This window comes from Oppia nitens, unplaced genomic scaffold (genome assembly GCF_028296485.1).
Source record: "Oppia nitens isolate AA-2021 unplaced genomic scaffold, nextdenovo-longstitch-racon4-pilon3 scaffold2_pilon_pilon_pilon, whole genome shotgun sequence".
In the NCBI taxonomy this organism is placed as follows: domain Eukaryota; kingdom Metazoa; phylum Arthropoda; class Arachnida; order Sarcoptiformes; family Oppiidae; genus Oppia; species Oppia nitens.
In genome coordinates this window covers 6096755-6109574 of record NW_026533210.1, presented here as the reverse complement: position 1 = coordinate 6109574, position 12820 = coordinate 6096755, and the positions used below count along the sequence as shown (strand labels likewise).

Here is a 12820-nt window from a genome sequence, read left to right as displayed (position 1 = left end):
TTGAATTATTATTACATTGTATATCATTGATGGCATTAGCAATCAGTTTTGTTTCCAATAAATATATTGAATATGTTATTAACAATTGTAATAATGGTATCGATAATATCCAGTTAAACATAACTGACCACCATCCTAGTTCACCAATTATTTTCAATAATGTTAGATTATTGGTAAATATATAGATCAATAACCATGATAATAAAATTGTAATCATAAATGTTAACCAAATTATTAGTAAAATTTTTGATTTGCATTTCAAACATTTAATATCTGTATCGTTCATACAGTTAACAATATTTTGATGAAATCTTTAATTTTCAATTTGTTTTGTTCAAAATATAGATAACTAGTTAAACAAATTGAATATTTAATTAATACTGATATGCGAAATAAAATTTGATCATTTTTTATAAATAAATAAATAAGAAAAATATATAAGAAAAATATATAGGATGCAAATGCTATTAATTTAAACATATATTTAATTAATGATTTAAATGCATTTGTTTTGACTTCAAACACATCAAATCCCGTAAATAAAAATATTCGGGTAAATGGATGTATAATTGATTTTGTAATTAATGAACTCATTATTTAAACAAACAAAAAAACTAATTATTATAAAACAATTATTATAAGATAATATTTTCAGATAAAAGTTAAATTTATTATTATTCTGGTTATTTAGACAAACTCATACATTCATATAAAACTAGTAATATGTTCAGTAAATTTATTTTTTAATGTCAAAATAAAAATTAAACAAAAATATGTTGTGTATGTGGAGGTGTATGTCGTATAGAAAAGTAATTATTTAAAAGCAAAACAAAACTACTGCAAAGTTTATTGTTATTTTACTATTCAATCATTTTATTGTCGATAAAGTTTTCATAGTTTTTGTTTTGTTTGCTTAATTAGTTTTTTTTGTGTGCAAAATATTAATATTTACTGTTTAGAGACATAACATAATTTTTTTTATATAATAATAATAATACAACTGTTGCTATGTATTTATAATTGCTAATATTATGATACTAAACATTATTATTTAAAAATAAAAACATATTATATCTTTAATAATTGAATTAACATTATTGTGAATGTTATTACAGAACCAATAAATGCAAACATAAATTTTGTGTCAATAATAAATACATTGAATGCTTTGTATTTTATTTTCAGATAAGTATTTATTAGGTTTTGGATCATTAGGTTTTTGATGACCACATCTTTTGACTCCAATGTTTGCTGTGTTTTAGTGTAAATCAGTTGATAATCATTGACTGTCGGTCTCGATGTCTGAAAGTAGTCGACAGTAATTATATAGAGAATATTCATTAGACAAACACATGTATATTCAATGACTCCGCGGGATATTGTCTTCAAATAACGAGAGTTACCATTGTTTAGGATAATATAGGATAGTCTCAAACAGGTAGAGATAAATACTTCAATAAATAGTAGTAAAGGAAATAAACCAAAATGTTTATTAATACTTTCCTTTTGATGACTTATATTAAGTACCATATGATTGAGTTCTTCATAGTTAACATTGTTTTTGTAGTTAATAAACATTTGTTTTTCACTCAAATAGATGCTGTATTTGATTATAATTAATAACACAATCAATAATGTAAACCAACCAAACACATAGACTGTCCAAAATATTTCCAACAATATTTTGTACAAATGTTTTTCATGTGCCAAATAAAATGTTAAATCACTTATCAGATTACTGACAATAAGTAAAAACCATAAAATCGATAATATTATGCATAAAATTTTATGCGATTTTCTGCCCGATTCCGTCAAATTATTGTAAATATTAATTAATGTACTTTTTATTGACATTATATTGTATTGGAAATATAGATAACTTATTGTTATAATTGACATTTTAGTAGTAAACGATATTTGAAATAAACTATGATTTAAAAACTTAATCTCTATAAAGTCATGTATTGTTAAATATAAATAAGCAAATATTATAAATATAAATAACAATTTTGTTAATATTAATACCATTTGTTGAATCATGTGAATAGATTTATGAAATGTCACATTAAAACCCATAATAAATAATATGATTGAAATTGAATATAAAAAATTGTTATTATTTGATTTATTCATTTTATTCATTATCAATAATTTTGCTTTATTTATCATTATTTAATTGTAATTAACAATACAAGTATATTAATTATTTGAAAAAATCAGCAATTTAATATTACTTTCAATTAACTTATTTTAATTTTATTTAAAAATTTGTTTCATACAGTATAGATATTATTACATTATTACTATGGTATTTCAGATATACATAGTATTTGCAACTTAGTTACTAAATTGTAAACAAAATTAATAATTAAAAATACAGTAATTAACATATAGATAGTTAATAATTATTTTTCAACTCATTTATTGATTGCTTATTATAATTGCTTTAGTTTGAAAAAATAATTATTGTTTTCTACCATAATATTCATGTGATTATATTTACAAAATATAAGCTATAATAAAATTTATTTATAAAATATCAATAATATATTATTATATAATATAATGGAAACTAAATAATAAAATATTCAATAAATATTTTTCTATACAGAATATTGTTTAGTAAAGAGTAATATGTAATATATTATATAAATTATTTATTATATTTATACTAAATTTATATTTTCACACATTTAAGGTAACAATATGTATAATTTATTAAACTTGTAATATTAAAATTTCAATGGTATTATAACTATAAATTATTTTATAACATTATTCAAATACTGTATTTAATAATTCATAATAATATATGTTAATATATTTGTACATTAATATTGTTTAATATGTGAGTTAATGTGTGAAACTATATTTTAAATAGATGTTTATAAATTTTTACTTATTTATTGTATAATTTATTAATTTTTAACTTATTGTAAGATTGACAATTTTATTGAAAATAATAAATAATTATATTAATAATAAATACACAAATAAAATATTTTCTAATACTACAGTAGATCTTAATAACAAAAAACATTTATTTTGTTAATTTGATTTAACTATTTGTATTAACATAACTGTAAACGTAATAACAAAACCAATGAATGTAAACAAAAATTTTAAATTAATATTAAACACATTGTATGCATGATATCTGACATAAGTATAGTTATAAAAAATATTTTGCCAAATAATTGTCTGAATCATTGTATCTCTTGTGGCAATCAGTGAATACCTTTTGGTCATCAATGATATTAATGAATTTAGTGTCGGTCTCTGTGTTTCAAAATAACTGACAAACAATAGACACATAATATCGACAAAACAAATACATAAATATTCATAAAGATTATAGGATTCAATGTATATATAATGGGATGACTGATGACTGACCAAAATAGCAGATAGTCTTAAACAGCTTGAAATAAATAGTTCAGAAAACCATAATAATGTGAAAAAACCTAATATTTTATTTACAGATTCTTTGTATTTATTAATTGCAAATAGTTTTGTACCCAAATCATGATAATTGAAATCATTGTTATAGTTGATATATAATTGGTTTTCAAGCATATATATAATATATGTTAAATTAATATATAGTAATGGTATAAATATAATCCAACCAAACACGCATAGAGACCATAAAATATCGCTTAAAATGTTTAATATATTATACTTATGTACATCTGATGCCACTATTATTGTAAATATAGTATCAGTCAATATCATACACAACCATACGGTTCCCATTATTATTGATTGATAATTAAACTGTTGTCTTAATTTATTGTCTAAATTTGCTGTAAGTGTTTGAAACAATTTTCTAATTGCGGACACTTTTAAGTCAAAATATGAAACACTTGTTAAAAATATCATACATTTAAATACTGATGATAAGCGAAATAATGATTGATCTACACAACCATTAGATATAATTAGTTTTGTATTTGTAATTATTGTATAAATAGTTATAATTATAAATAGTAATCTGTGACATATTCGTAAAATTTTATAACTTAGATTAATATTATAATTATCATAACAAATATTGCCAAATAATTTCAAAATATTACTAAAAGAAAATAAACTATTCATAGATTTTAATAAATAATTTCTTATTATATGCATTTTTATATACATAAAAATATATTAAAATTTATATTTAGAAAATCAGAAAAACTTGACTTTCATAAAGTATATTAAAACTATTTATAAATGTATTATAAAAATATTATTTTATAGATTTATTAAAATAAGTAAAAGACTTGTAGTACAGTATATAGTATATACTGTACTAAATAACACATTAAAAATATAATAAAACACTAATAGAAAATACACAACACAAAATAAATTTATATAAATAATACACAATAATATTTTTTAATATAAAATAATATAATGTATTTTTTAATGCTTTAATGCTTTTATTATTTAATATTTAATAACTATTTTTTAATAAAAATATTTTTCGAAATCAATTGACAATTTAATTGGAAAAAATTGTAAATTTTGACATTAGAAACTAAAATACAGTATAATTATGTTAGTTTAACAATTTTAATTTATATATAAATTATAATAATTAAATTGTTTATCTATTTTTTCAGCAATTGAAATAACATAACAGTAAATGTGACAACAAAATTGAGAAAAGTTAACAAAAAATTCAAATCAATAGTAAATACATTATAAGCCATGTATTGACTCTTAAAATAACTGGAGTTAAGTGTCTTAAGCATCAAAATTTTATACAACATATCCCGCGATTGTATTGATTGATGTCTTTGATTATAACATTGTGTCAACTGATTAACTGATGGCCTGTGTGTCTGATAATAATGAATAGTCAATAGATATATTAGATTAATCATACAAAGGCACAGGTATTCAACTAAACCATGAGTAAAGGCCTGGTAGTTACTGTACAGACTCTTGTTAGTAGTCATATGAGTCAGTCTAAGACATGTTGAGATAAAACTTTCGCAAAACCAAAGTAACGGAAATATACCCAACACTTGATTGATGTGTTGCTTATGCTGTTGAATGACCAACACTTTGATCTCTAGTTTTTCATAATTAAATTCATTTGATTGGAAATCCCGGAGCAATCGTTTCTCCATTAGGTATACACCATATGACAAATGGATTAATAGTAACGGTATAGCAGTCATCCAACCAAATGTATTGAATGCCCACAGAATCAAATGTAGAGCCGTATAGACGGGTCGATCGTAAGCCAGAAAGTAGGCTACAGTTGATACCAAATTTATGACTAAAAACAATATCCATATTATTGTCAATATATTGGAACAGACAGTCATTTTTGTCAATTCTTTGTCCACCAAATTATGTATAATATCGACTATAATAGACTGTATTTGTTTGAATCGGACTTCAAAGTAGACATAACTACCCGAAATGATAATCAGTTTAATCATCACTGATATCCTGAAGAGATGGTGTCTCAAACCACGGGTCTGATATAAATCGTTGATTGAATACATAATACTTAACATTAAACCAATTATTAGCAAACATTTGAAAAAATATTTTAGCGATTTTCTAAAATTGCCGATAATTTTTCCGCTTATATTAAGATCAAAACCCAAACATAACATTATAATACAAAACGGATTCAAACTATGTTTTGATGATAGCTTTTGTTGTCTATTATTATCATTGATTTGTTTGCTATCATTAGTTAAATTTTCAATTGATTCAAATATCTTTAATGATAACATATTTTTAATTATTAATAGTTTATTTTTTGAAAATAATATTACACTACATTAGTTTACTTCAATTTGTTTAATAAAATGAACTAATTTTAAATACAATAATAACCTAATGTTGTTATCAATTTAACTTTTAATTATTTATTTTTTTTAATTATTAATGCTAATTTAATTATTTGTTCACATTTTCGATTAATTTATTTATTTAGTTATTTTATTATTTAATTTTGATTTTTTCTTAGTATTGAACAAAATTCATTGGAAAAGTTAGAAATTTAAAAAAAGAAATAGCAATATATAAAACATTTGCAGTTAAATAAATATATATTAATTAATAATAATAATAATTAATATATTTTATATAAAAAAATTTGTACTGTAAAATCATATGTCTAAACATTATTTGTGTATAAAAATAAATTAAACAAAAATTTTTAAACTCTCGACTTTTAAAACTGGTTTTACACGTCATCTCATTCATAGCAATGTATAATAAATTCAATTATAATTGGAAATATGAAAATCAAAACAAGTGTATTAATATCAATGAAAAAAATTGTTATTCACTTAAAAACATTGCGCGAACTTAACATTATAAAAGTATTATTATTATATCATATTATAATAAGATTTAGACTAATAATAATAATTTAATATTTAGGTAAGTCTAACATAATATATTATAAAATATTTATTATAATTTGTTTTTAAATTAAWAWAAATATATATATATATATATTTGTTGGTCAGTCTAAGAGTCTAGATATAAATTACATATTGTATCTGTTTTTTATCAATTAAGCTTAATTTTTTCTCAAAATAAAACCATATTGAGTATTTTTATTAACTAAATATAAATAAATATTATAATAACCACACCTATCAATTKATAATACTTTATAAAAAAACACATTTGAAAATCCTYATAACACAATTAATTACAGTATMATATTGTCTAGAATTTGCATAATTTWWAAAAAAATTAAYCATACGATTAATATTTACATYTAATAATTTGAGAAAAAAACTTTATTCAAGCATTTTCTCATTAATTGCATAATCAGGAGATTTATAATCAGTATATACCGTACATGACGTGATTTTTACAATCATATAGTGAAAGTTGTATAAAAAAATTAAAGTTATTTTGAATGCCAAAACAGGTGACCATAAGTGACCCGCAAGTGTTGATCGACGAGATAAACAGGTTTATGGCTACACTCAAGAAACTACTATTATATTCCGTATATATTTGCATACAAGTGGCCGGTTTGGCCGCTTTAGGTCTGTGCTGCAAATGGGTTGTCCACCATCTGGGCGGCTATTCACTGGCCACACCCGAACAGATATTCAACTATCATCCGGCACTAATGATACTGTCGATGATAGTAATCAATGGTAACGGTATACTTGTCTATCGTATACAACGATGTGTAGGTTATCGGCAACAAAAGTGGCTACACTTTGGCATACAATTTGTGGCCACAGTGTTGGCACTGGTGGGTGCCTATGCTGTCTATCACTTTCACGCCGTCAAACACATACCACATCTATATTCTCTGCATTCATGGCTCGGACTATCCGTATTGGTCACAATGATACTCATGTCTTTGGCTGGATTTGTCACATTTCTATGGCCGGGACTCGGCTCAAGTACACAGCGACTAATCATACCATTACACGCCTTCTACGGTCTCTTTAACTTTCTTATGGCCGCAATGGTTGTCCTGACTGGACTCACTGAGAAAGCATTGTTCAGTATGACCAGTCCTGGCCAACAATATCGGGACAGTCCACCGGCTGCGCAGTTGGTTAACTTGATTGGTATAGCCGTAGTTATCTGTACGGCACTTGTACTCGGATTGGCTATCAATGATGACTTACGGAGACGTGTTAGCGGTAGTGGAGACAAACAAACTAAGAAACATTGATTTATTTAATGATAATTATAGTCATTATATCATATATTTATTGAACAAAAATACTAATAAAATTGAATTGTCTCTAAAAAAAGTATTGCAATCAATAATCTAAATCAAAATCACAGTTTGCTATCATCCATGAGTTGGCTGTACTTATTGAGTGGACCGACATATTTCTCGCCGAGCAATGAGCCAATCAGTTCCATGCGGTCACTGCCAAACACCAGTTCGGGGCCATCGGCTAAATGGACAACAATTGTCGGCACACCGTATCCGCCAATAGAGACCAACTCGTCGGTAGTTTTGCGAAGAGCGTCCTTTACTTCTTGTTTTTCCATCAAAACCAGCGCTTTCTCTACTGTTTTCTCGTTGAGACCACCTTTTTGTGAGGCCTCCCGCAAACTGTCGGCCAGTGTTACGTCCTGATGACTTTTGAACACCCGTTTGGACAGTTGTCGTGATAGGTCTTCAGTGGATTTGCCATCTGTTATCATATCGACAGCAGTGATAAAACGCATGGCTTTCAGTGATGTCTTAACTGAGGCCACTTCGATGAAGTTGTCGGGTATGCGAATCGGTATCTTATAATACTTTCCCAGTCTATGGACGTCATTGAACAGGTATTTAGCTTTGCTTGGGTTCTCCAGTACTGTAGGATTGCCGGCACCTTTGAAAACGGCCGGCAAAAAAACGGGTTTAAGTTTAAGTGACATCGATGGCCATTGCGGTCGGTATCGGCACAGAAGTTCAAAGGCTATCCACGAATAGGGAGACACGACATCGTAATACAGGTGTGTCAGCACTCGGTTATTGTTGATTATGGCTGACATCGCTATTAAATTAATTCAAGTTTTTTTTCAAATCAAAACTTTTTTTTTATTATTGATTATTATTATTAAACGATAAAATTTATAGTTATGTAATAACTTTTGGACATTAACTTTTGGTTTATGATATGATTTTTATGATTATATTTTTTGTGTTAAACTTTGAACAGTAATAGAAAAACAAATTACTGTATMATTRATTTATGATAAATATATTKTGAAAAACATTGTTGTTTTTATGTACATTCAGTACAGTGTATACTAGAGAGCGAAAAGTTTCGTATACTATACAGTGTATACTATACACTGACTATAGTGTTTTTATCAGAAAACAATTTTATTCATACTATACCCGCAACAAATTTGTTAAAATTAACAATGGATTAACGATAACTGATCGTACACAAACTGTAAACAACATTTGAAGGACAACTGGTATTAAACATTATAATGTATTTATACAGTAATTATAACAATATATTGAAGCAATCAAGACATACAGTTAAAGTTATAGCAATACATAAGTAATACTGTAATTACATACTGTATGTTAATTAATGTCTAGTTTTTAAAAGTTTTTTTTAATTAAATAATTAATTTACAAATAACTGGTTATTGTCATATTAATAGTTTTAAAACTTATTATATGTAAAATAAAATTATCAATATTACTTGAAGTTTTAAAAATAAAATATTATATGATATTTAGTCATTAAATATATTGTTTTATTAAATTTATACTATGATTTTGATAAAACATTTTTGTGTTATTATTATTTTAACATTTTTGTAACCTTACTATCGGTTCCATTATTAGGTAATGGAGTTATACCGAGTATATGACAAAACAGATTGTAGTGATCAACCATTTCTAACGGTTCCGATAGATAATTATTTTTCAATGCCGGTCCAAATGCATACATTATACCTCGCATATCCTTAATATGTCTATCATAACCATGATTGCCACCCGATGGTGGATCAGGTGCTATATGTGTTTCGCCACCTGGGTATACCTTTCCCGGTGAGCTTGGCTATAGAGGAAATGTAGTTCAAACATTAGTATAGTTTTTTTAATACTTTATCGTTATCTTACAACTGCTATTTCATATCCCATTTCTACGGTTAACAGTATTGGTAATACATTTTTATTGTGTTTATAATGAAACTCATCGGGAATGTCATCTCGTTTGTAGACTTTAATGCCTTCAAGTTTGTTGAGTTCATTAACAATCTATTAATATTATTACAAACAAACAAAATATTATGTAAACAATTAATTTAATATATGGACAACATTTACCGTATCCTCTTTGCCAGGTTTGGCAGTAAGTTGTCCTCCCGACCAMCCGCCTAAAAATATCTCAACATCATTGAAGTCAATGTATTGCTGTAAATGAATTTTTTTGAATCCATCTTCCTGTGCCATCCCGTGATCCGATACTATCACAACATTTACCTCATTATCTAACTTTCTAGACTTTAACTCATCGTAGAGCTCCTGTAGTATTTTGTCGATACCAATCACAGCATCGGTTACATTGCTAGTATCGGGACCCCATGAATGACCTGAAATATTAATTTTTTAAATAAAAGCATTTATTGATTATTAAAGCACATACCTATATGATCAACATATTCATGGTATAAGAGCGCCAGTCTGTGCTTATTATTAGCAAAGTTATCCAAAATAGTCTTGAGATGAGCTCGTGTCTCATTGTTAGCCGTTTCCATGTCTTCACTAACGGCATGATATCCAAGACAATAGTTAGGTTTTATACCGTCAATAGGCACTTGACATCCGTCCCATAGATACATAGCAGTTGATACGTGATTTTTTTCAGCCGTTGTCCAGATTGGCTCCGATTGGTTCCACCAGTGCTCGTGTGAAGCATTGACATTAGGAGTCATTAAAAATATGTCGTGACGTTCAGCGTCATAGATATAGTTTTGTAGGAAACCATGGTTTTCCGCGTACCGTCCCGTGACTATTGAGGCCCAGTTTGGATATGAATTGGCCGGATATATGGGCGTTACATACGGGGCTTTAACACCGTTTCGGGCAATTGTTGAGAAGCCCTTAGACGCTCGGGTGGCGTAATCCCAACGAAAGCCATCGACTAATATAATCAATAATTTTTGTGAATTTTCATTACTTTCATTATTATTAGTTTCAATATTTTCATAATTTAAATGCAATGATAACGCAGTATATGTTGAAAACACACACAAACATAGAAGTTTTAAAAACATTTTATTGTTTGATATTTTAAATATTATTATCAATTATAAATATTTTCAAATAATACTGATTATTATAGTTTTGTTGTTTTAAATAAATCAAAACAACCTTTTTATTTAGTTTTATATATGACTAGTTTATTAAATGTAACTTTTTTGTATGATACTAATCTGTGGTAACATATCTATCTTATTATAATTAATTTAAATTATTTATCTTATTTAAACTTACCTCCGCAATGAATTTATGTACTTAAAGTAATTTATTTTTTGATAATACAATATAATTAATATTTTTATTGATAATAAGCTTTTTAATCTTTTTTATAAGTATTAATATAATTTAGAAATTTGTTTAATTTCTCATAACTACTATTACAAATCTTTAATATATATATAATTTCTATTATTATTCTACCTATATATTGTATTTTTAAATCTATAATAATTAAATAATTTTTTTCTAATATCATAGTTTACTCCTAATCATTTGTATAAAAATTACAATTTAATATTTATGTAATGTTTTTCTTATGATTATTACAATTAAAAAAGTTTTGCTACTTATAAAAATTTATAATCATATATATTAGATGTMGTTTAATAGGTTTTACAATTAAAGTTTTGTATAATATATTACAAATAAACTAAAAAATGCGTTTTAGATAAATTTATAAATTATAATCCAATTTATTATTTTATAGTTTTTATTAAAATATTAATTTTAATGTTTATAATTAGTAATCAGGAAATAATACATTTTATTTAATAATTTTTATAAATTTTGTAATAAATATTTTTATTAGAAATAAAATTATAAAATAAAATCTTCAACACATCTCTTAAAAGATCTTTTAATTCATATTAATGACATAAACTCTTGTCTAGTTTTAGGATTATCTCTAAACTGCCCGATCATACAACTGGTTATAGTTTTGCTATTGATTTTCTGTACCCCACGACTGCTCATACACATGTGGCTGTAGTCAGTGATCATAATAATTATATATTAGACATTAATTATCAATTATCTTATATAAATATAACACTTACTTGGCCTCAACCACAACACCAACTCCGGACGGATTAATGGCTTCGACCAGTGCTTCGGCTATTTGTTTAGTTAGTCTTTCCTGAACTATAAAAATATCATTTTATTATTAAATATTAATTATTTGAAAACATGTAAATCTAAGCATACCTTGCAGTCTTCTCGCATACATTTCCACAATTCTGGCCAATTTGCTTAATCCCAGTACCTTATTGTTGGGCAGATAACCTATAGATACCTTTCCATAGATGGGTACCAAATGGTGTTCGCAAAATGAAAACATTTCAATATCTTTAACGATAACCATTTCATCCGTGTYCTCATCAAAGACCGCTTCATTCAAAATATCATTCAGTTTAAGCTGATATCCACTCGTGAAATACAACAGTGCTTTTGCCGCCCTCTCCGGTGTCTTAAGTAAGCCCTCTCTTTCGGGATTTTCTCCAATAGTTTCCAATAGATCTCTATATAACTGAGACAATCGAGTCAATTGTGCTTCTTTATCGTCCAGTCCATTTGCACCGTTAGCTCTGTTTACTACCTGACCATTGCTAACAGAATTGGTATGAAAAACATTTACTTGTTGGCCATTACTGAAGCCATTATTATTAAAATCGTTTTGTACGCCATTTTCATTGCCAATGATTTTACTTTTCATTTTTAAAAAAATTAAATTATTTAATTAAATTTTACTAATTTACTGTATTATACAGTATGTATAATAGCTGTATGACTATTTTACTACTGCTTATAAAATAATTAAAATCAATCTAACCTATTTTGCGACTATTATATATATATATATATATTCAATAAATCTATAAACTTTTACGTATTTGCTTAAGTTATTGCATAAATCATATGACATTAGCAATTTTTTTAACAATAAATACATAAAAAAAGTATTACTAAATTTAATAATTTGCTTTATCATACATTATTCAACAATTATTTATTAGTACCGGTAGTTAGATTTACCAAAAAATATTTTTTAAATATATTTTTTTGTGTACATTAATTTTTCAACATTTTATA

At 25.7% G+C, this 12820-nt stretch overlaps 4 protein-coding genes across 4 annotated transcripts; 1 reads left to right on the top strand and 3 right to left on the bottom strand.

Annotated features, from left to right (window-relative positions):
* Window positions 1–6746: 6746 nt before the first annotated feature.
* LOC128956386 (plasma membrane ascorbate-dependent reductase CYBRD1-like) lies at window positions 6747–7739 on the top strand. The gene has a single exon (XM_054302120.1). The coding sequence runs from the start codon at window positions 6896–6898 to the stop codon at window positions 7673–7675; it is 780 nt and encodes a 259-aa protein (XP_054158095.1). The 5' UTR covers window positions 6747–6895; the 3' UTR covers window positions 7676–7739.
* Window positions 7725–8551, bottom strand: LOC128956387 (glutathione S-transferase kappa 1-like). Its single transcript, XM_054302121.1, has one exon. It carries the CDS (start codon window positions 8494–8496, stop codon window positions 7786–7788), a length of 711 nt encoding a protein of 236 aa, XP_054158096.1. The 5' UTR covers window positions 8497–8551; the 3' UTR covers window positions 7725–7785.
* A 715-nt stretch (window positions 8552–9266) lies between these two features.
* On the bottom strand, window positions 9267–10771 carry LOC128955321 (glycerophosphocholine choline phosphodiesterase ENPP6-like). The gene is made up of 4 exons (XM_054300983.1): window positions 10116–10771; window positions 9797–10062; window positions 9590–9727; window positions 9267–9527 (listed from the first exon to the last, which is right to left on the bottom strand). Exons 1-4 carry the CDS (start codon window positions 10744–10746, stop codon window positions 9267–9269), a joined length of 1296 nt encoding a protein of 431 aa, XP_054156958.1. The 5' UTR covers window positions 10747–10771.
* A 716-nt stretch (window positions 10772–11487) lies between these two features.
* LOC128956310 (GTP cyclohydrolase 1-like) lies at window positions 11488–12556 on the bottom strand. Its single transcript, XM_054302011.1, has 3 exons — window positions 11936–12556; window positions 11788–11872; window positions 11488–11714 (listed from the first exon to the last, which is right to left on the bottom strand). Exons 1-3 carry the CDS (start codon window positions 12441–12443, stop codon window positions 11594–11596), a joined length of 714 nt encoding a protein of 237 aa, XP_054157986.1. The 5' UTR covers window positions 12444–12556; the 3' UTR covers window positions 11488–11593.
* Between the last annotated feature and the right edge of the window lie 264 nt (window positions 12557–12820).